This window comes from Echinops telfairi, unplaced genomic scaffold (genome assembly GCF_000313985.2).
Source record: "Echinops telfairi isolate 266 unplaced genomic scaffold, ASM31398v2 ScPeMD7_7424;HRSCAF=8462, whole genome shotgun sequence".
In the NCBI taxonomy this organism is placed as follows: domain Eukaryota; kingdom Metazoa; phylum Chordata; class Mammalia; order Afrosoricida; family Tenrecidae; genus Echinops; species Echinops telfairi.
This window is the reverse complement of record NW_022111324.1, coordinates 90949146-90974268: the sequence shown is the minus strand read 5'-3', so window position 1 is coordinate 90974268 and position 25123 is coordinate 90949146. Positions and strand designations below refer to the sequence as shown.

The following is a 25123-nucleotide window of genomic DNA, read 5'->3' as shown; positions in this document are numbered from 1 at the left end:
CTCTCCAAAACTACTTCATCCTGGGACCTCAGTGGCCTCACTTGCGCTGCAAGGGCAGGCAAACAGAAAACACGCAGCACTGAGTAAGCAGTAAGGCAGGGACAAAGACGTGGCTCACTGATAAAAAGAAATCTGTTTTAAATTGGGGGAAAATGCTGAGTTCCGATGTCCCATTCCACACGCTTTTTTCCAGACCTGGAAAGCTCTAAAAATCTTTGAACTTAAAGTATTTGGAGCCAACATGTAGGCAAAAAGGAAACTTAAACAACCTGACTCTTTGTGTTTGGTGGGCCACCCACGACCACCACCACCACCACGACCATCATCATCGTCATCAGCCAAGCATGGTTACTCTGAGAGCACCAACCTACTTCAACAAAGCGGGGCCTCCGCAAAGTTCCTAAAAACAATCCATAGGTAGAATGCCTCCCAAAAGACTTTTAGAAGGAAATGAGCTAGAACACATGCGTCTATCCAGATTACTGCCGGAGACCAGACCAGAAAGAGGCTATGGAGACAGGTCAAACACACCCTTTTGCTTTGTTATTCCCTTTAATAAAACTCCATCTATTGGTTGTATAGAACACTGTGCTAGAAAGGATGCTAGCAGCAACACAGAAGGTTTAAAAAACAAATAAACATATAAAACCACGTGAACAAGACGTTTCTCCAGTCTTCCCCAAATCAAGCACAAGGCCACTATAAGTATAAGGAGAAACAAGCTTTATTGTCTATTAGCTATTAAAGTTATAACTAAAGGAATTAAGAAATGAATATAATACAAATGCTTGCAGGCCTAGTAAAATAAAATGGGTTGTTCGGGGACAGCATCCTTAGTGCAGACAACAATGTTCTGGTACTTCTGCCTCTCCACATACTCAGAGGACAGGAATTAAGCCTGATTCCTCTTTGTGAAGAGCCCCACCCAAACGCAGAACAGGCACCTACAGCACAGCCGAGGCAATGCCCTGCGGCAGCCTCACTTCCATAGGATAAATCATATAACTGAATGTTTTGAAAACATATCTAGATAACTTACCCACACAGGTCCCCTCTTCAGAAAACCGATAGCCTTCCGCACACTCACAGCGGAAAGTGCCGGGGTAATTGTTACAGATGGCATGACTCCCGCACACGGAAGGCTGCTCTGAACATTCATCGATATCTGCAGTACGTTTAAAAAAAGCAGACTTTTAGAAATCTCTTCAAACATCACTGAATAAAACAGTAGGCATATTATCTCTGAAAACAGGTCCATCTTAAAATGAGATCCCCGCCCCCCCTTCATGACTTTGTTTAGAGAGAGCTCCTTAAGGCCTCTTCCTAAGTGTGTGCTCTGCTACCCTTCTCTATTTCCCATGCTGCGCCTGGGACTCACAGCCCAAGTCAAGAATATCAAATGGGCAAATATACATTAGAAGAGGGGAGAGACAAGTGTCTAAGCAAAGGGTCTAAACTAGTCAGTACATTTAAATATGGCTGCCAGTTCTGGCAGCATACTGGATGACCCATTAGACTACAAATCACAAGGTCACAGTTCAAACCCACCAGCTGCTCTGAGAGATAAAGCTGAGACTATCTGGTCCCTTAAAGGCTGGCAGCCTAGGAACTCCTAGGGAACCACTGTACTCTGCAGAGCTCCAATCCCCGCGTTGTTCCTCCAGAGACTTGGGAGAGAGATCACCTGCCCTCCACTAGCGCCTACACCCCAAATCTCAGGACACTCCCAGCACAAATGCTTTGGACATTTGTACAGACACAATGTACAATGGATTGGACAGGACTGCCAAAGGACAGACACCAGCAAAAAGCAGCAGTTCTCAGTCAGGGGACAAAGCCAAATCACCAGGGGGACTTTTGCAAACTCTAATCCCTCCACTATGGAGAGGGAGGCTGTCTGTTTTGAAAAGCTTTTTAGTGATTAGCAATGCACTCTTCCTGACTGTCTATGCTCCCTGCCATCGAGTAGACTCCGACTCAAAGCAGCATTACACAAGCTTTTGAGGGCTGTTATCTTTATCCCCACCCCAAGGAACTCATGGACCACAAGATTCTAAATATTTTTAATAGTTTGATTGACATATACTTCACATATCATACAATCGAATCACTCGGTCATAGTAAGGAGTTTGTGCAATCATCACCACAATCCATTTCAGAACGTTTTCTTCTAGTACTGGTTGTTAGCTCCCCATTGCCCCCCTTCCTAGGAAATTATCAATCCAGTTACTGTCTCTATAGATCGATCTAGCATGATTTCCTCTAGAGAAAATCATACAAAACACAAACAGGAAGCAAACAAATAAGCAAATAAAAAGCAACAACGTCTAGACAAAACATAGAAAAATATCATTAAAAAAAAAAAAGCAGAAAGTATGAAAAACTGCAGCAACTTTACGATGGGTCAGAAAAGGAGATAAGATGAGAATGGATTAACGACATCTGCCAGGGCGGACTTGATGCTCGCTGTGTGACAGCAAGGCTATTCACACCCTCAACTGCGTTCAGAGGAGTCACCAGTGGCTTAATCCATGCGGGGGTGCTCCCACTGTCATCAAGCGTCTTCTGTAAACCAGGAGTTCACACCCAGTTTTCACACCCTCCCCTCCTCCGGATTTTATTATTCACAATCCTTGGATCACACAGGTGAGTGTGCTTCTTCCCTGTGGACATAGTTGACCCTTCGCTTAGATGGCTGATTATTTGAAAACAAGCCTTTAAGATCGCAAATGTTATTCTTTTTGATAGCCGGGCACCAGCTGGTTTCCTCCCCGCACTTTGCTATAACTCTCAGATCTTCAATGATGTCTTCATGAGGGTGAGGGGGGCCATGTCCTAGGGTCTCATTGTTCTTAGATCGGGGTTAGAATAAAGTGCAAGCCCACCAGTTGGTGAGTTTGAGCTACCTACCTTTCGATTAGCACTCCAACCCTTACCACTAAGGCATCTCACTCCACCTGGAAAGTCAGTGGCAAATAGGGTCTCATGGCTCCTGAGATGGATCAGAAAGTAGTCCCTATCCTAGCCTGCTTTACTACGCAGGGTTATGTATGGATGCCTGTCAGGAAGACAACTTTTCTGTCTAGACAAGACCTTACCGATGCTGCCATTAATATCTCATGGTACTTGAGGTTTGGAATAGTTACGAATGTCTGGTTTAATTCCTTCCTTCTGCGATTGAAGAAGCCCAGGTGCCAAGTGCTTGGCGGCTAGCCCCAGGGTAGCTTGATCATACGCAGAAGAAAGACAGGCAAGCGGCTTCCACAAGGAAGGACAGCCTTGGAAACCCTAGAACAGAGGCTCTCAACCTTCCTTGTGCCACGCACGACCCCTTAATACAGTTCCTCGTGTGGTGGTGACACCCAACCATAAAATTATTTTCATTGCTACTTCATAACTGTCATTTTGCTACTGTTATGGATCAAGTGACCCCTGTAAAAGGGTCATTTGACCCCCAAAGGAGTCCCTACCCACAAGTTGAGAGCCACTGCCCTATAGAGAAATTCTATGTTGGGGTTGTACTCTGTAGACTTAGAATTGACTCTACATATATGGGTTGGTTTGTATTGTTTTGCAAATTAAAGCATGGGCCTTAGTTCTTTCATTATTGGAAATAGTGAATTACTGATGTTATAAAATATCACTGAATCTGCTTGAGGATGATTATTATTCAATTTCCTCTCTGGAAAGAGATTCCCTTTTCACCTAAACCACTCTCTGACCCCATAGGAAAGTACTGAATTGTTCTTAAAACGAGTGCTGCTGCTTCACCAATAACTCTCTCTCTCTCTCTCTCTCTCTCTATATATATATATATATATATATATAAAAGTTAGTGTTCCCTTTTGTCTTTCCGTCACTTTCCGGGTGGCTACTATCCCATATTTTCAACAACTGTAAGTTTTGCCAGTTTGCCTTTCATCAAAGGGCAGGCTCTCCAACAAGCCTCATCAACTTGTTAAATGCCCGCGTGTACTTGAACAGTCCTTAATGAAGGTCTTTTGTCAAAACCATCTCTGCAGACTCCTAATTGAAAAATACATGTAAGGCCTCCTGGCAGGCACTTGTGCTCTGTGATTCAACTGGGAATTGTCCCTTGTTGGTGACTCACTTCATTGTCTCAGCAGACCAGCCTTGTTTGGGATGACACTTAGCATTCTCTCCATATTGCACGCACACTGCATTATACAGGCAGGCGTGGTCTCCCCCCTCTCCACGGCAGCGCTTCCCAGATTAAAACAACACCCGAAGTGATCTGCTAATGCAATTTCCTATGAAAAGCCTGTTGTCTCCATGCATTAACATTTTGAGGCCTTTTTTATTGACCCAGAAAAAACAAGGAGCTGACTGGAAAAACACCCACATTCCCCTGTGGTGCTAATCAGCTAGTGCAAGGACAAAACACAGGACAAACGCCAACTGCTGATCATCCTGGAGCACTTAGGGGGGTGGGTGGGGGGAGGCAGTTCTGTGATTGCGACAGATGACAGAAAGCATGACTGGTTGTGTCCTCTGAAGTCAAGTGCTCTCTCAAGGACAGGTCAGAGCTCAACAGCAGCAGACTGGGCTACCTCCCTTCTCAGTCCTACTTTATTGACCTTGAAGTTGAAAGAGGCAGTGGTGATTGTGTGGTAGAATTCTTGCTTTCCAAGTTGGAGGCCAGGGTTCACTTCCTGGCCAATGCACCTAACAGGTTGTCAATACCGTCTAGCAGTGGCTGTAATGCGGCCAAGCATTGCATTTTACATTGTAGCAAAGCTTTCACACGAGCATGAACGAGGAAGAAAGACTTGCAAATCTACTTCAAAAAACCTAGGAATGAAAACCCCATGCATCCCAATGGCATGGGGTTGCCAGCAGTCAGGGCCCAACTGAATGGCAGCTAATAACAACATGAAATTGAAACAAGGTGGCATGAAGCCTTAGGATGGATGTAGGAGGCCCTGTCATCCACAGGTATTGCTTCAAGTTGGCTTAAGACAAATGAACCATTCAAAACTGTCAGTCTGGGGGAGAGTAGGAAATGCCAATGATTAGCGTGAAGTGGGAACGACCATCCCACTTGGTATGTGACAAAAAGGCAGCCTCAGCCTGGATTCTGCATATTCTTAGCAAGCAGGGCAGGCCAGACCCTCACAATAGGACTTGCCAACCTTAAGGAGCAAAGTACATCCTCCAGTAACTGGAGGGTTGAGCTGCAGAACGGAGGCTGTCCCAGAGGTATGAACCTGCTGGCCTCACCAGATGCTTATACCTTATGAAAAGGTGGAGGGACCTGCTTGTCTTTCTAACGAGTGGCTGTTGAATTGATTCTGACTCCAGGTCATGTAGGTCTGTGGAACTGGGGTCCCTGTCAGGTCCCTGTCAGGTTTCTAAGGTCAAACCTTTAACCAACAGGGGACCACCGAATGTAATTTGTCAGTGTTTGTCTCACTGGACTTCTCAGCTCTCAGGCACCTGTCATGCCAAGCTCTAAGGCTCAAAGATCCCAGCTTCCTAGCTCCCACAAGGCAAACGCAGTGCCCTACCTTGGCAGGTCCGCCCATCTCCTCGGAAACCAACGGAGCACTCGCAGGAGAACTGTATGTCGGGGCCAGGCCGGCATGCAGCATTGGTGTCACAGCCATGGGTGCCAATGTAGCAGGGATTCTGAAGGGCATCCGGGGAGCCATCTGTGAATGCAAAAACATTTACAGGGAGCAAATATCGCTTCCTCGTGCCCCAGAACGTGAACCACGGCCAATGACCAAGAAGGCAATTGTTACAAGCCCCATAGGGTTCTGAAATATGAAATCGGCTGAGTCCCTCTGTGCCCACCCCAAGGCAAGTGTCCTTGAGCTACATCCCCCCCCCCAGCAATTGCCTTTTTTGTAAATAAACAAAAATTTTATTGTAAACTAGACACACTCATCCACTGACAGATGCATGGCTCTGCACCTTTGGAATTATAACAAGATGTCGTCTTAGAGATCAGCTACCAAACCTAAAATATCTGCCATGTGGCCCTTAAATTTAAAAACATGCCAACCTTTCATACCTAGAGCTACAGCTTTAAGACTGAGAAAGGCACCTGCCTTCGTTCTGCTCCCTAACCCCAGCTCCTCCTGGGTAGCCAGAGGTGCCTCCACACAGACCACACACCTTCTATTTAGGCTCTGAGCCTACCAGGCATGTCTCCACTGCATAGGCGCCAGCACATGTTCCTTTCAAGACCAGAGTATTGGCGTGTTCTTAAAACCCTGTCACAGCGGAAGCCCTTGGATGGTCCACCTGCTTAGTAAGGTAACTCAGTGGGTTGGCATTCTGTAGTGAAAAGGCTCTCGCTTACAAGGATAGAGACACTTAGGTTGCTTAAGACTCATAAATAGTAAGCCTTTTTCTGAGTGGAGATAGCTAAATCTAAGCACGTTCCCTCCTCCCATAGCTTGAGAGTTGGGATTAAAGACAATGCACAGAGCAAGCATTTGAGACATGTTGGCACATAGACACACATAGGCCCACACATGGCGCCTGATCTAACCGACCACATCACTTACCCTTCATAGGGCCAATAGAATTGCTCAGAGCATATCGTAAGATCCTCTCATCCTGGTTGTACAGGACAAACACGCTGTCCACTGAGAGCTGCTGGGTGCTAGGCAGGGCAGGCCGGGCCTCATCATGGGTACACTGATGGAAGGTGATGGTCTGTCGCCACTGGTAGGTGTAGGTGTGGGAGGGGGCAGCCCCATCCTGCTCAGGTTCCGTCACAGTGTACTCTCTTGTGGAGGAAGATGTGATTACTGGGAATGAGAGCAGGGGACAAAGCAGAAAGACAATAGAGAAATCTCTAAGGATGTACATGGAAGAATCTAGCTTTTAGCCAATCAGCTCTACCTGTCCCTCTGATGCTACCAGATGAGAGGACAAGTAGACCAGGGTAACAAGAAGATTTAGTTTAGGGTGGCAACTTACTGCATTACCTAGAACTCCCATTATTATAGTTGTTGCTTTTTCTTATCCAGTGATTCTAGGAAAGTGCCTGATATCGTAAGGACTAACTGAGAGACTGGCCTGCTAGAAAGGGCACTAGTTTGGAAGGACAGAAATCTGAGTTCATGGCTAAGCCTATGAATCACTGACTGCTCTAGCCTCTCTTTCTTCGAAAATAGATTTGGCCAGGGACTGGATGAGGAAGGATGTGAAACTTCTAGAACTGAGCAGGCTATTAGCAAGCATACCAATGGTCATGAAGAGGGGATAGGACCAGACAATGCTTTATTTTGTTGTCTGTACTCCGAGGCAACAAACTACCACCACCACAAGACTATTACAATAAAAACTATTTACTAGAATGGACTGAGCATGCACTATGTGTCGAGCAGTGTGCTAGCAGCTTTATATAGGTTTTCTAACTGTTTTATCCAGGTTATCTGATTTAGGATTCAGTAAATAGTAGTTTCTCTATATGGTCTTAGATTAAGTCATCTATGGTATTACAATTTAGAAATCAAATGGGGTTTTTTCAGTCAATTTCTGAAAACTTCTTGAACTGCTACAACCCAAATTAACAATGGAAAGAAGAAGCCAGCTTTCCCCATCAGAGGCCAGTTATACACCCATGCAATGAAACCCACAACTTCCTATTTAAAAATAAAAAGTATGAAAGACTCTTTATAGTTCTGTGCTCTGCTATAGTTCAGTCCATAAAAGCACAAAAGCCAGAAGAGAAATAAAAGAACAGTGTGAGCTGCCGCCTCCCTCCAGTCCATGCATTGAGCTGCCAGAAATTCCATCTAGTTACAGGCAGCCTGCAGACCAGGGCTCAGTTTCCTTTCCCCGCCTCTCTGCCTTGTGCTCATTTCCCTGATGGAGGAAATGCCTAATCAAGGTGTAAAGCCTTGAGTCATTGGTACCACCTTTCTGGACAGGACTTTAACAAGAGTCTTTGAGGAGTTCCTATTGTTTGACCCATCCCTTCTATTTTTAGGAACTGAATCTTACTTTAAAAAAATCAGAAACGTGGCCAAGATTTGTGATGAAGACAGTTATTTCAACTTGTCATGAAGGCGGGAAATGAGCAATAACTTAAACTTTAGACAATAGGAGAATGGTTTAACCTAATAGCCATACAGTAAGATAATATAAATTCCTTAACATGTATTTTCAAAGCCTATTAATGAAACTACAAAAATAGTCATGATTTGTTATTAATTGAAAAAGAAAAATGTGATCTAGTTAGGTAGTTAGCCACATGTTAGTCAGTCAGTTAGGGAGGATGGGGGTCAAAAGTGGAGGGTCCCAAGGGGTCCCAGCCAATCTGATGAGGACACCAAATCACACATGAGGCCACAGGAGCCACACAGGTGCAGAAAGACCGGAAGTGTTCTCCAACTAACTTGATGTCAATTACCCTCATGTCATTGTAATGACCTATTATTGTAGTTCAGCACCCCTGGATAGACAAATCAAGTCATGAGATGATGCAGCGCACAATAAAGAAGCGACTCCTCTTCAGGGGCCCCATCAGTCTGACCAAGCACCTCCCTAAGGGACCCAAGCTCCAGAGGAGGCTACCTGCAGAAAATACCCGAAACAACCCAGGAACAACCCCCAGGGCTCTACCACAGGGCGCCTGCTCTTAATTGTGAGAATGTAGTAAAAAATGCTCAGCTTGTGCTTGACTTACCATTCCTCCAAGTGCAATTCTCTCACGGTGAGGCCAGGAACTGAGGATCTCAGCTCCCCCACCCCCGACCCCCACAACACCCTAACAGTATGATCACAACTTTATTTAAATAAGAACTATGTACTTCCCTCTAGAATCTATAATAATATTGCCTTACTGTTAGATTTTGATTGGATAAGAACTCTGGCCAGGTAAATGAAGGCTCTTCTTCTCAGGAGAAACACATGACGCATTTAAGGTTGAAGCATCATGATGTCTACAACTTACCCTCTCACAGTTCAGAGAAAAATAAAAACAACACACACATACATATAGATGTACATACATACATATGTCTGTATGAATAGTGGCACAGATGATTAAAGCTTCTAAAGAGAAGGTTGGTGGTTCAAGTCCACTCAGAGGTTCCTTGGAAGAATGCCTGGTGAGCTACTTCTAAAAAATCATTGAAACCCCTAGGGAACACGTGTACACACAGTCACACCTCAGAGATACTGCAGGTCCCATTCTAGAACGCCATAATAAACTGACCCTAGGCACCAACTAAGTCACAGGTTTTGTTTTTCTGTTGTTTTCCTAGTGCCTACAAAAGTGAGATACACTGAAATCTATTAAGTATACAATAGCTTCGTGAAAAAGTTTGAAAGGTTATGAGAACAAGCAAAATATGCCACAGGGACACACAGAGAGCACGTGCTATTGGGAAACATGGCACCGAGAGACGTGGCGGCGCAGGGTTGCCACAAACCTTTCAACTTCTAAATTAAAAAAAAATAGTATCTGTAAAGCACAATAATGCAAAATACAGCAAAATGAAGAATGACTACATATGCATATATGCAAGGTTTCAAAGTTTGTGGGGGAAATAAGGGATTTTCCCACAAGCTTTTCCAAGCTCTGTCGTATAGGGAGCGCATGATAGAGTAAATGTAGCAAACTGCTCATAGGCTCAGCTAGGTAAAGTATTTGCAAGACCTCTTTGTTCCGTTTTCAACTTTTACACAGGTTTGAAATCATTTCAAAATAAAAGTTGAAAACTGCATATAAATATACTTTATACTAAAGCTACTACTATGTTATTTTACACACACACACACACACACACACACATAATGTCGAGAGAAAGGCTGGGAGTCCGCTTAAATTTGCTCATGGTGATCGCCAAGTTGGGCCATGACGTCATCTGCACGCAGGCGCACTACTTCTCAGTCTGGCCCAGGCCGAGCAGGGCGTGGGGCGCCCCACCCGGGCGGCGCCCAGAGGCGTGGCCTCACCTGAGGGAGAGTAGTGGTAGAGCTCCGTGTACGGCTCAATGTGGACCATGGAGCCAAATGCAATCTTCGGCACTCGGCCCTCCAGCTCCGTGTCGATGGTCAGGTGCCCGTGTTCATCGATGCCACTGAACTGCTGCTTGACCACCAGCTTGCCTGGGTGCCCCACGAAGGTGACCTCGGCCTGCCGGGTAAACTCACCACCTGCAAAGCAATGTCGTTTTTGAGTGGGTATCAGCTCATTTCCAGGAAGGGTGCCCAACGCTCCCTGACTACCCAGGCCTGGCGTCCTAGTCAAGAAGAAACCACGATGTTCGGCCACTTTCTCTGCAGGTGAGTTGGTTGGCTTCATAAACCACGGGGCTGGTAATGCTTGGGGATCACATAGCCCACTGAGTCAGAGAGGCAAGAAGCTACTTCCTTCTCAGAGCCAAGCTTACCTCTGAGGAGCGTTGGCGCCAAGCATTGGCAGAAAAAGAGGAGACCTGAGTGTAATCTAGCTGTGCTGTGCATTGGCTGGTGAACCTGCCTTTACTTCAGGTCTCTGAACCTCCATTTTGTATAACAACACAGTCTGTCTTGTGACAAGTGCTCTGCAAATTGTCACATGCTCCCCAGATGTAATGATTTGAATACATGAGATGAGGACAAAGTAAAAGGATTGCCACAAAACAAACGCTAGAGCCTGGTGATTTGCAATTTCAGTAATTCCATGGCTACAAAGGTGAGTCAAAAAAGTATTGCTATAAAATCACAGAAGCCTTTATTGAACGAAAATCTCAAAATGTGCAGCTACTATTTCTGGATGTGTCCTCCATCCAGGCCGACACGCTTCGCTTCGGAAGACAGTGTCTGGACCTCACTAACCCTCCCCCAGAGAATTCAAATGGTCATCAAGGGAACATGCTGAAACTCATTCGCTTTGGGGTCAAAAAACCAACAGTAACTAGGACGAGCACAGGAACGCGGAGAGCAGGGAGCATCTGAGGTGGTGGGACCAGGTACAGAGGACAGCCATGATAGGGAAATAGGTTTCTTATGGCTCATGAGGCTTGTGTCTACTAGGCTTTATTTAGTCAGCTAGAAGTGATGACTCTTTTTCTCCCCATAGATCCTGAGAACATGCCAATTATCAACTTCAGATTAGTTTTGAATTCAGAGACAGATTTAAACTAATTAGATTGCAGGAACTAGTCGGCTATATACTTTTGGCCATGAGGACATGCAAATTGATGACATTAGGTCTACTAGAGATTTCTCTCTCTCCCCCAGAAGTTTCTGCTTGACAGATATACAATGCCAGAGGGAATGGGAGACGGGCCAGTCACTGTTTGTGGAGTACAGAGCTACTGTTCTGAGCGATCCAACACCTGGAAAGAGATCGTGGGGATGGTCGCAGAGCACTGTGATGGCAATGACTGATCTGTGCACTTGAAAATGATTACCATGACAACTTCTATGCTCTGTATATCTTACTCCAATTAAAAAGGCATACAATGCCAGGCCATCACAGTTCATGGAAAAAATGATGATTAGTGAAAAATTATGTGATCCCTTTACCTCAGTCTCATAGTTCAAAGGCAAAACGAAAGAGTTCTTCTCTCTTGAGTCACAAAGGAATCATAACCTGCTTATTGGCACATTGTTTGCTTATAAGGGGTTCCATTCCATTCGCCCCCATGGCCCACTCCTCCTAATGTGGAATATAAATTACCAGTGATGCTGAACCCATTCTTGAATCCATCCTGCTCCACAGCAAACATCCATCCAATGATGCCTCCCACGGGGGCCAGGGGAAGCAGCGAATACCCAAGCGTCTCAGGTATGGTGCTAATAGCGGTATAGGAGCGCCCATGGTTCATCACGACGTAAGAGTGGAGGTCGGTGTTCTCAAAGACAATGGGGGCTTGGCTGTCCCCCACAAAGATCCTTCCTTTCACTTTGCCATTAACTCTCTGAGGGGAACCTGGATGAAAACCAAAGAAAGATGGCAGAAATTACTGCCAAGTCAGGCTTGCAAAAATTATAGTAATATAATAACATATGAGTGACTTAGATCTATTCATGAAGAAAGCAAAGAGGCAGGGCAAGACTAGAATAAACAGATCTAGAACAAAGTTTTCTATAATGTGGATTGTAACCCCCTATGAGGTCCCATCACCAAATGGGGGGGAGGGGGTGTCACAAAAATTTGGCAACGTTTCGGAAGACACAACCACCAAAAATTCATTAAAAAATCCCAACGTGTTCCTGGCAGTGCAGTGCTTGTCCATGTTGCAAATTTCTCAGGTGAAAAGGGGTTGCAAGTGGAAAAAGTGTAAGCAGCCCTAATCTAAACTAAGTGAAAGCAGCTTCCCTTCCCAAGAAGAGTGTCCACTCCTTTGTCCTTGCCTCTCTGATTTCTCTGCTGATTGAACCGGACCAGTGAAAGGTGACTCCCGGTTGAGCTGCTGTGTGAGCGAGAACTTCGGGAACAGTTAAAACCACTTCGCAAGAAGAGTAATATCAAGGGTGATCTCGAGCCGGGGCAACTATAATTGTCACTTTTGAGGGCAAAGAAGACAGAATTAGTCACTTCTCTGGGACAAAGGGTTAAACGTGGTTGGACCCTAGGGAAACAGGGATAGTTGATGGTCTGATCTGTAACCCCATTATTAAGCATCTGACTCAAACCAGCCCAGAGCCTCATCCAGCCCAAACCAGAACAGAAAGTTAGCTAGCCTAGCAGTACAATCCTGCGCTCTGCACCCGAACCAGCTTGGTGGAATGGGACTTGGTTGTTGTCGAGTTTATTTAGAAAGTTGTTTAAAGATAGGTGGGACTACAAGGCTTGAAGACAATCAGGTGCCCATCTAGCTAAGAAACAACAAAGCCCACATGGAAGAAGCACACCAGCCTACCCCGACATGAACGCTGAAGACAAAGCGGGTGCATAGGCAAATGCGGTAAAGAAAGCTGATGGTGCCCAGCTGTCAAAATATATAGAATCTGGGAGCACACCAGCCTGTGAGATGACAAGGTGTTGAAGGGATCAGGTATCCGGCATCAAAAAAAAAAAAATCATAGCATTGTGAATCAGGGGGAGTGCGGAGTGGGGACCCAGGGCCCATCTGGGGGAAATTGGACATCCCCTTGCAGAAGGGCTGCAGGGAGGAGATGAGCCAGTCAGAGTGCAGTGTAACAACAATGAAATGTGCAATTTTCTTCTAGTTCTTGAATGCTTCCCCGCCCCACTATCATGATCCCAATTCTACCTTACATATCCAGCTGGACTGGAGGATATACACTGGCACAGATAGGAACTGGAAATACAGGGAATCCAGGACAGATGAACCCCTCAGGACCAGTGGTGAGAGTGGTGATATCAGGAGGGTGGAGGAAAGGTGAGGGAGAAAGGGGGGACTGATGACAAGGTCTACATATACCCTCCTCCCTGGGGGACGGACAGCAAAGAAGTGGGTGAGGGAGACGTCAGATGGTATAACATATGATAAAATAATAATAACATAAATTATCAAGGGTTCAGGGGGGAAGGGAGCGGGGAGGGAGGGGTAAAATGAGGAGCTGATACCAAGGACTCAGGTAGAAAGCAGGTGTTTTGAGAATGATGATGGCAACATATGTACGAATGTGCTGGACACAATTGATGTATGAACGTATGTATGTATGTGAAAAGAGTTGCATGAGCCCCTAATAAAATGAGTAAGTAAATAAATAGATAGCTAGATAGATAAATAAATAAAAAGTTGATAATCAGGGGGAGTGGAGTGTGAGGGGACAGAAACGAGGAGTTGATGCCAGAGGCTTAAGTGGAGAGCAAATGTTTTGAGAATGATGAGGACAACTAATGTACAAATGTGCTTTACACAGTTGATGTATATATGGATTGTGGTAAGGGTTGTATGAGCCCCCAATAAAGTGATTAATAAATTTTTAAAAAACCAAACAAACAAAAGATAGGTGGGACTTACTCTAGCAAATTTAATGGCTTTTGTAGCAATTTGTCAAAAAGTATAAGTAGGATGGCAACATTGTATTAAAAAATATACCAAAGTTTATGGAAAAATTCTATGATCTTTTCACAAGCTTTTGGAAGTCCCCTCAGCTATTAATAAAATGGGGAAAATCTGAAGATACATATACAAAACTGTTAACACTGGTTATTCAGGCAATGGAAAATTTTCATTTTCTTTTTTGCTTCTTCTGACTCCGCCTCCTTGATTGGACCTCAAGTTTTCATTTTCTATACTATATATTTGTATCATGATTTAATGTTTATAGTTTGCAGATATTTTGTTTCATCAGGAAAAAAATTAAATCTAAAGAATTTCAATTGCTTTTGTATTCAAAATAGAAACATGAAGGTTAGAATATGATCCAGCAATTACAGCTTCTAATATATAAGGGGCTTCAAAAAGTTAATGAAAAAATGAAAATAAAAAATTAGGAAGTTTCCACAAATGATTTAAAGCTCCCTTATATAATAATTGGAACTCAAAAAAAATGTCCCAGAGAATTAAAAACACACATCTATGCAAAAAGTTGTACATGGGTAGTCTTAGCAACATTATTCATAATAGCCAGAAAGAGAATCAATCCAAATGTCCATAAATTGAGCGAATAAACAAAATGCGGTATTATTCACACAAGCAATGGAATTTTGCTTGGCTCCACAGAAGAGCAAAGCCCTGACACATGCCACGTGGTGAACTTTGGCGTTTCTCTGAGTGCAAGAATCCAGACATAAAAGGACAAATCCAACATGATTCTCTTTGTATGAAATGCCCAGAATAGGCAAATCTGGAGAGAGGGGGGTGGGGATTACTAGCTGCCAGGGACTGCAGAGTTTGGGGGAATTAAGAGTCATTATTAGTGAATTTCTCTCTGGGGTGATGAAAATGTCAAATTAGATGCTGGGTAAATAGCTGCATAACTTTACGGAATTTTCCACTTTCAAAACATCTGCAAATTAGCTAAAAGGAATGGAAAGAATAAGATAAAAAGAAAGATCACGTTGGATGATTCCGAGTTGAGGAACAACTAAATTCTGTTAGTTCCTTAAGCACAATAAGGATCGCATAATCTTCTCCCTCTCCCTAGATGATCATTTATGAGGGACAAGACTTTCATTCCCAGCCCCCACCCTGATCATGGCAACCTTCGGAAGTAAGTTCTCATTGGTGCTTACCGAGTCAACTCTACCCTAGGTCCCTACAGTTATTTGGTGTAGCATCATCTTTTCAGGAAAAAAAATTACGAAATGCAATTAAAATCTTTTGCACTGCAGTTCTTAATCCAGATTTTAGTGTGCTGTGGGTAGGGGCTCTGGAGTTAGTTCTGACTGATCACAAGTCTGTGTCACTAAGAACTGCCCGATCCCGCAAAATCATCACAATTGTTCTTATGCTTGGGCCCATTGTGCAGGCACTGTGTCAATCCATCTTGTTGAGGGGCTTCCTTATTTTTGCTGCCCTCCACTATACCAAGCATGACATCCTTTTCCAGGGACTGGTCTCTCTTGATAACATGGCAAAGTACACGAAACTAAGGGTCACCACCCAAGCTTCTAAGGAGCATTGTGGCTCGACTCTAGATTTGTGGATTCTTTTGGCAGTCCATGGTACTTACAATATTCCCCACCAACCCCATAGTTCGAATGCTTTATTTTTCTTTAGTCTTCCTTATTCAATGTCCAACTTTCATATGCATATGCAGTGATGGAAAATACCATGGCTTGGGTCAGTTCACTCTAATCCTCAAAGAAGTATCCTTGCCCTTAAACTAAGGTGACCAGACGTCCTGCTTTTGGTGGGACAGTCCTGATTTTTAACAATTTTCCCCGCATCCCACGGCGTTTTTAAAAAGTCCTGATTTTTGGAAAGAATGCATGACAAGCTAGGGTTTACAGTTTTCGGCTGCCATGTGGCTATTTTGCCAGGATAAGAGTTTTATCAATGGTGTCCCGCTTTACCAATGCTAAAATCTGGTCACCTTACCTTAAACACTTTAAAGAGAGGTCTTGTGCAGCAAATTTACCCCACATATTTGATCTCTCGATTGCTGTTTCATGAGCAATGATTGTGGGTCCAAGCAAGATAAAATCCTTGACAACTTCAATCTTTTCTCATTTTATCATGATGTTACCTATTGGTCTAGTTGTGAATATGTGGGTTTGCTTTACATTGAGATGTAATCCACACTTGATCTTCATCAGCAAGTGCTTCAAGTTGGTACGTTTTCTTCCAATTCTGCTGCCACATCCTTCTTCATATAATCCAAATTCTCTAATTATTTGCTCTGCATACAGATTAAATAAATCAGGAAGTCTCCTGATCTGAAAGCATGCAGTCATTCCCATGTTCCTTTGCACAACTGGGCAGGTTCCACATGAGCACAATGGGGTGTTCTGGAATTTCAGTTCTTTTCAAAGCTATCCATAGTCTCATGTCCATGCAGTCAAATGCCTTGGCACAGTCAATGAAACACAAGTAAACATTTCCTGGTTTTCTTGTTTTCAGCCAAGATCCACCTGGCATCAGCTAAGATATCCTTTGCTCTCCATCCTCTTCTGAATCCGGCTCGAACTTTGGCAGCTCCCGTCCAATGTACTGCTACAACTACTGTTGGATACTCTCTAGTAAAATTGTACTTGCATGTCATTTCATTAATACTGTTCTACTATATGAGCACTCTGTGGGGTCACCTTTCTTTGGAATGAATACAAATTGGGGTCACTTTCAGTCAGTTAAGTAGCTGTCTTCCAAATTTCTTGGCCTCGACAAGCGAGTGCTTCGAGCGCTTCATCGGCTTTGGGGAAACGTTTCAAGGGGTGGGCCATCAACTCCTGGAGCGTTGTTTCTGCATGCAGTGCAGCTCGGAATTCTTGCTCACATGCTACCTCTTAAAATGGTTACATGTAGACTACCTCTTTTTGGTACAGGACACTGCATTCTTTCCACCTTCTTTTGATGTTTCCTGCATCATTCAGTATTTGGCAAACAGAATCTTTCAATAGTGCAACTGGAGGCTGGAGTTCAACTTTGAGTTCTCTCAGCTTAAGATCTGCTGGGCATGTTCTTCCTCTTCAGTTTTCTAACTCCAGGGCTTTGCACATTTCGCGGTCCTATTTTATTTTATCTTCTTGAGCTGCCCTTTGAAATTTTCTGTTCAGCTCTTTGATGTCATCATTTCTTCCATTTGTTTTAGCAAGTTGCAGAATATTTTCTGACACCCAGTTTAATTTGTTTCCTTCTATCCTATCGTTTTAATGGTCTTAGATTTCTTCATGGAAGATCTTCTGGATGTCTTCCCACAGCTCAGTGAGTCTCTATCATTAGTGTTCAACGCATCCAATGTGTTCTTGAGAGGTTCTTAAAAGGCAGCGGGGACAGACTCAACATGTTTTTGAGCCAAAACTCAAAAAAGCTTTTGGCTCTCATGGACGTGTGTTGATTTTCTTGGACTTTGACCTGAATTTATATATGCGCAACTGATGGTGTGTTCCACGGTGGGCCCCTGGTCTGCTTGTAACTGCTGATATTGCGCTTCGCCAGCATCTCTTCTCACAGATGCCGTCGATTTGATTTCTGTGTATTCCATCTGGATGAGTCCAGCTGTACAGTCGCCTATTGTTTGTGGAAAAAAGGGATCTGCAGTGAAGTAGTCGAAGGTCTTGCAAAATTCTATCAAGCGATCCCCAGCTTCATTTCTATCACCAAGACTGCTTTCCAACTATTTTCCTTCCTCTTTGTTTCCAAGTGCTAATGCATCTTGATTGCATATTTGTTCAATTTCAGACTGCAGATGTTGGTAGAATTTCTCCATCACTAACTTCGGTGGTTGGTGTATAAATTTGAATAATAGTTGTACTGACTGAATCTCCTTGGATGTAAATAGATGGCGTCGTATCAGAGACAGCGTTGTACTTCAAGACAGATACTGAAATATCCTTTTTGACAAGGAATGCAAAGTCATTCCTCTTGGCCTGATGCCATTCCCAGCATAGTAAAACATGATTTTCTGATTCAAAATGGCGAATATCAGTCCATTTCTGCTCACTAATGCCTAGGATATCAGTTTTTATTCAGTGTGTTTCATTTTAGACAACTTCCAATTTGCCTACATTCATGCTTGGTAATTCCAAGTTCTGATTATTGATGTTTGCAGCTGTTTCAACCTCATTTTGAGTTGTGCCCCACCAGTAAATGAAAGTTTTAACTCTGTCCACATCCTTACGGTCGACTGTACTTAAGAAGGTAGTTTTCCCTTGGTCATATTTTGAGTACTTTTTCTGGCACTATCTGACAATGTTTTGCTTCTATTCATTAGGTTTAGAGTATCTGGCAATGTTTTGAGGCTACCCATAAGGTTTTCAGTGGCTAGTTCCTACAAAGTGGACAGTTTATTCCTTCTTTATAGTCTATTCTTTGTCTGGAAGTTCTGGTGACACCTGTTCACTCGGGGTGACCCTGTTGGCATTTGAAATTATCAGTGGCATAGCTTCCTGCATCACAATAACACACAAGCCACCACAGTGTGATAAAGTGACAGACCAGGTGGGCTGTTTTGGGATACCATTAGTTCAGTTCCAACTCACTGTGACCCTCCGTACAAGTGAAGAAAACACTGTGTATATACAGTGCACCATCCTCACAAGGTTTCACAAGTTTGAATTCATTGTATCAATTCATCTGACTGAGGGTCTTCCTCTTTTTTGACAGCCCTTCTACTTTACCAAGAATGATGTCCTTTTCAAGGGACTGGTGTCTCCTAATAGCATCTCCAAAGTACATGAGATGAAGGCTTGCCATCCACGCATCTAAGAAGCTTTGTGGTTACACTGCTTCCAGGACAGATGTATTTGTTCTTCTGGCAGTCCGGTCCCCTCAGTCTTCTTTGCCAGCACCGTAATCCAAGCGCATCAACATTTCTTTCTTTCTTTTTCTAATCATTTTATTGGGGGCTCATACAAGTCTTATCACAACCCATCCATCCATCCATTGTGTCAAGCACATTTGTTGCCATCATCAGTTTCAAAACACTTTCTTTCTACTTGAGCCCTTAGTGTCAGCTCCTCATTTTTCCTCTCCCTCCCTCATGAACCCTTGATGATTTATAAATTATTATTGTTTTCTCATATCTTACACTGACCGATGTCTCCCTTCACCCACTTTTCTGTTGTCCATACCCCTGGGAGGGGGTTATAGGTAGATCATTGTGATCAGTTCCCCCTTTCTCCTTCCACCTTCCCATTACCCTCCTGGTATGGCTACGTTCAATATTGGTCCTGTGAGTGTTATCTGTCCTGAATTCCCTGTGTTTCCAGCTCTTATCTGTACCTCCAGGTACATGTTCTGGTCTAGCCAGATTTGCAAGGCAGAATGGGGATCATGATAGTGGGGGGGGGGCATTAAAGAATTAGAGGAAAGTTGTAGGTTTCATCAGTGCTATACTACATACTGACTGGCTTGTCTCGTCCCCAAGACCCTTCTGTAGTTTCACCTTTACTTTAGTCTTCCTTATTCAATGTCCAACCTTTACATGTATATGAGACAATAGAAAATACCATGGCTTGGGTCAAGTGGACGTCAGTCCTCAAAGTAACATTCCTGCTTTTGAACACTTTAAAGAAATCTTGGGTAGGAGTTTTACCCAATGGAATGTGTTGTTTGATCTTTTGACTGTCACGTCCATGAGTATTGTTTTATATTCAATCAAGACTGAGTCCTTCACAACTCTATCTCTTCTCCATTTATCATGCTACAGTGTAGGTATCTGCTTCTTCAGGCCCCCAAAATCACTTCAGCATCCCCAAGGGCGATACTGCTCACCTCGAGAAATACTGCTCTGACCCGAAGTGTATTAAATTGTGGGTCTAGACCCCAGATAGGGTTGGGCAACTGAATGCTGTGGTCATGAAAAAATTTGGAAATACTCAAAAAGTTATGAATACACATTGACCAAAAATTATTTCAAAATCAACACATAATGTTTCTTGCAGTGCAGTGATTGCCAGTGTTGGAAATTTCTCTCTTGAAAGGGGTTCCCAAGTAGAAAACTTTAAGAAGAAACAGGCTCACATGTGGGCATTGTTAATGACTATTCAAACATATAAGCTGCCAAAAGACAAGCCAGAGAGTACGTGGCATGCTGAGTAATCCTGCAATAGACTGTGTCATTACACCAGGGAGTGCTGTGAAGTTAGCAAACTATCAGCAAAAAAAAAATAAGTAGAAGCCTCCCAGGAGCAATTACAGAAACATGCAGGAAAGCCAAGTTCAGAAAATGAAACAAATTTCTTTCCACTCAACTTTTGAGCTAGATACATTTTTCAAAAGCAGTAAGAATCCAACAAATATTTTCATCACAAAGCTATTCTGGGTGTGTGTATGGTGTCAAAATTTGAGCAGAACAGTTTGTTATATTACACTTGCTGCCAAACAGAAACTGCTCGGCATTGTGAGCTCTGACATATGGCATGCAACGAGCTAATCAGGTTGCTTTAGAGCAGTGGTTCTCAGCCTTCATAAGGCTGCAACCCTTAAAACAGTTTCTCATGTTGTGGTGAGCCCCAACCATAACATTATTTTCGTTGCTACTTCTTATCTGTAATTTTGCGGCTGTTCTGAATCGGGCGACCCCTGTGAAAGGGTCATTAGACAACCCCCCAAAGGGGTTGCGACCCACAGGTTGAGAACCACTGCTTTAAAGGAAAACGCTTTCATTGTGGATTGTGGAAGCTGCTCCCAGGGTAAGAGCGGCATGTAATCCAAGTCTACAGCAATAAGGCAAAAAAAAAAGCATACCATCATCCTTGGGGTGGCGGGATTGGTAAAGAAAACAGAGCCCACATTTAAAGAAATTTGAAACATCCCAAAAAGTTAATAGAGAAATTATACTCATTTTTTTCCTTAGATGAAGGTAGCATTAAAAAAACAAAACATTGCCTTATCTAAATTTGATCCAGAAAAGAAAATCCAACTTTAAAAAAAAGCAAATTAAAATTATACATGATTTAAGTATAGCAATGACATGGGAGCTGAAAAAAATGCAAAGCATTCCTCTAGCTGAATTTTATTTTGTCAAATTTTGCAGAGCAATTGTGGTTTCTCATTGAATGCCCAAGAAACATTTCCTACGATACAGTGAGGCAACTTGTTGGCATCGGAGGGCACAAATTATCAGTGTGTGTGGCTGGGGGTCCAGGGGGTCCCTTTTTGGTTTGGTTTAAGTTATGGCGACCAGACGTCCCGATTTTTGGCATTTTAAAACAGTCCCGATTTTTGGAAAGAATGCACGACAAGCTAGGGAACGGTCTCTTTGGTCCACATAGACCAAAAAAAAATTTTTTAAATCATTTTATTAGGGGCTCATACAACTCTTATCACAATCCATACACACATCAATTGTGTAAAGCGCATTTGTACATTCATTGCCCTCATCTTTCTCAAAACATTTTCTCTCCACTTAAACCCTCGGCATTAGGTCTTCATTTTTCCCCTCCCTCCCCGCTCCCGCCTCCCTCATGAGCCCTTGATAGTTTATAAATTGTTATTTTGTCATATCTTGCCCTGTCTGACATCTCCCTTCACCCACTTTTCTGTTGTCTGTCCCTCAGGGAGGAGGTCACATATAGTTCCTTATAATCGGTTCCCTCTTTCCTACCCACTCTCCCTCTACCCTCCCAGTATCGCCACTCACACCACTGGTCCTGAAGGGCTCATCCGCCCTGGATTCCCTGGATTTACAGTTCCTATCTGTACCAGTGTACACCCTCTGGTCTAGCCAGACTTGCAAGGTAGAATTCGAGTCATGGTCGTGGGAGCGGGGAGGAAACATTTAGGAACTAGAGGAAAGTTGTATTTTTCATTGTTGTTACATCGCACCCTGACTGGCTCATCTCCTCCCCGAGACCCCTCTGCAAGGGGATCTCCACAGACCAAACTTTTAATCAAGAACCTGCCCCCTCAGGCCCTCCGGTCAATGGTGTCCCACTTTAAATCCAGTCACCCTAGTTTAAGTTCTCATCTACAGCTTCAGATCCTTCTACGGCAGAGTCCCTGGGTGGCACAAACAGTTAATTACTTGCCTACTAACTAAAAGATTGGTGTTCAAACACGCCCATTGTCAGAAGAAATGACTTATCTAATAACAGGGCAGCAATGAAAACCTTGTGGCGCACAGTTCCAGTAACACACATGAGGTTGTCATGAGTCAAAATCAACTTGATGGTAAATGGTTTGGGATTTGTTTTTTCCCCCCTCATAGGTCTAACTCTCTAAGTAAAAATGGAATTCTCTAGAGTTGTACAAAGATTGCTTCTGATCATCTGAGCGCATCAGGACTATTTGGTCCTTTTGTGGGCAGTGTTCAGAAGTGATACCGTCTCACAGTTGAATCCATTTGGGTGCTAGTCCCAGAAGTTTTAATGCTCTAGATTCAGGTGCTAGGCGATGATTTCGGGGACACGAGGAGAAAGATGACCAGATAAACTTTGCCCACTATAAACTCGAGTCCAAAACAGCGTCTGTGGCACTGCCAGGGTTTAACAGTCATTAAGATTTGATGAAAATATTAATCAAGATTTGGACAACTTAATGGCAAAGGCAAAAGACGCCTGCAAGAAATTGGCAAAATGAAAAGCATTCACATTAGTAAACAGTCCCTAGTCCAGGTTTTAAAATTTCAATCCTGCAGCCTTTTACTAAGTTTCCAAGATAGGCTCCAAGCAGCTGTTACCTCATAGACGGAGAGAAAGCATGGAACCCAGGAAAATGAAGATTTCAGGATGGCTAGCCCTAGTGAAGTGTGGGAAGGACTGGAGATGAGTGATGAGACATATACTAAAACATTACCCATCTCCAGACTCAAAAAAACTTTAGAAACATACAAATTCCGTCCCCTCCACCATCTCCCTACACAAATTTGATATGAAAAAAGGGCCACTTACCTTCAGCGACACATTGCTTGCCATTGCCTGTATAGCCATCCACACAGCGGCAACAGAACCCAGTGGGATAGTCCCTGCACTCTGCGTGGATGGAGCACTGGTGTCTGTTGTTGGCACATGTCTGCTGGGAGTCAGTATTGTAGCTGAAAACTAATCAGACAATAACACGGCTGTGAAGTCTCACTCAACTGCAGAGAACTTACACAAGTACAAGGTAGGCCTGCAGGAAGCCAAACTTATGTTAGGCAAGTCCAAGGCTAAGAGACTTATCATAGACTGGCAAATGTAAGTAGTTACTTAAATAATATAATAGTAATGACTCAGACAACCTAGCCAAGTGGGTCTACGAGCAGATTGAGAGATCACAAGAATGAATTATTTAAAATTTCTATTAAGTTAATGTACTGCTATATCAATGTGTGGTTATTGCCATTCAGTATCAATTTTGAGATGTGTAACATAAACAAAATTAAGGATGTTATTCATTTAATATAGCCCAAAAGATCAGGGGGCATCCTAAAACATATTTTTAAAAACTTGTGTCCCCATTCCTCCCAAGGGATAACTCGGAAGTTCTTGCTCGTATATGCAAAAGCCGATCGGTAACAACTTCATAGTCATACCTGGTCTAAAAGCCTTTGATCCACAGAACAAAAATAATTTCTCTTTAAAGTCTGACCTCCCCTGTTTATTTTATTAGAATTATGAACTAACTCATTAAATTTAATAATCCAGAGCAAATGGGATACAGTTCAAAAGCACAGAAGGAGATAGAAATGTAATCTGTAATATACTACCATGAGTGAAGATTACAGTACAAATTTGGATATACTAATACCACATGTTCAAAAGGGAATATACAATGCCTATAAGCACAGTATTTGGAGCTGAGAAGACTTGAGCCTTACTATATACACACACGTGACCTCACCGATTGCTTAAGTTCAAACTGTATACCCAGCTTTTCATTGGTCCATTATGGTCTGCATATCCATGGACGAACATGAATAAAATGCACTGTAGTCTACTGATCTTTTTAATAAAAACAGTGGCAAAAATTATAATAAAGGATGGAAAAACATCTATTTTAGACACATTGTGTGTTCAAATCTAGGCTTTTGCTCATATCCAATACTACACAGTCATAGTTATTGGAGTTGAGAAGGCCTATCTTCAAGTAATTGCTTATGGAATGAGAATTTCGGAGATTTTTCTACAGGAATAGAAGCAGCCCTGGGAGTGCTATGGGTTAGCCAAATCCTGATATAATATCTTGACTAGAAGCTACTAAAGTATAAAACGAAGTTTAAAGGGGAAGCCATGTATTTTGTATTCTTTATCCTCACAAAGCAACTCGGAAACTGATATGACTTGAGAGGAAAAATAATCAGAATTTTTGTAATTCCAAAGCCAAGAGGAAATAAATGTCAAAGATAAGCTGCTCTTTCAGCCAAAGAAACTGCTACAATGTTTTTCCAGGTGCCTGAATATATTTCTGATTTTAGAAGACACAAATAAGAACATCTGACTTGTAAAATATTGCTAAAGCACTTTTCTCTTGCAAAACAAACAGCATAGACTCCTGGGAAAGAACACACTCACTCTCATCAGTCTCCATAAGCACAACCTAGGACAAAGTGATTATTTGGATTCTTTGACGCTAGCAGGCCTATAAACCAACGTTCCATCTCAGCAAAAATTCAGCCCCAACCACCGTAGGTTCTCATTCTTATCCATCACTATATACGCACACAATTGGCATTCCTTCCAATACGACTCCGGCTTGAAAAAAGCTCAAGGTGTCTGATTATGTACCAAATGCAAATTAAAAGGCCTTACCAACTCCTGTTTCCTCAACTTCATCCACATCTATCACCTGTGGGTGCTGCTGGGAAACCCTTTCCACTGGTAATTGGAAGGACCTGGCCTTCACCATGGGCTGTTCCTGGGGACTCTCATTTGCTGTGTGTTGTGGAGAGAGGGCACTTGGCAAATCATAGGTGTCTGTGTCTCTCCTTCCCAGAGTCTCGTAGGGGACGGTGGTGGCGGCCACGTCCTCCACGTCCAGTCTTGTTACCAGGTCATAGTCTTCCTCTTCCTCTTCATACTCTGCTTCATCATCAAGTGCATGGTACACATCAGCAGGTACCACCCCATTGGTCGTGGCTGGACTTCCAATCTCAAACACCCAGACACCCTTCTGCCCCGAGTTGCTCCTCCTACGGGAGAAAGACA

General features: G+C 43.2%; 1 protein-coding gene across 1 annotated transcript in view; it reads right to left on the bottom strand.

Moving 5' to 3' along the window:
• The window catches only part of NID1 (nidogen 1), a 112588-nt gene that overhangs the window by 49854 nt on the left and 37611 nt on the right, over window positions 1-25123 (bottom strand). The window contains exons 4-10 of the mRNA XM_004712177.2: window positions 24728-25107; window positions 22889-23038; window positions 11654-11905; window positions 9943-10143; window positions 6537-6782; window positions 5529-5672; window positions 1040-1165 (exon numbers count right to left, since the gene is read on the bottom strand). Of these exons, the coding sequence (XP_004712234.1) occupies window positions 1040-1165; window positions 5529-5672; window positions 6537-6782; window positions 9943-10143; window positions 11654-11905; window positions 22889-23038; window positions 24728-25107 (1499 nt within the window). The remainder of the gene's footprint in view (window positions 1-1039; window positions 1166-5528; window positions 5673-6536; window positions 6783-9942; window positions 10144-11653; window positions 11906-22888; window positions 23039-24727; window positions 25108-25123) is intronic.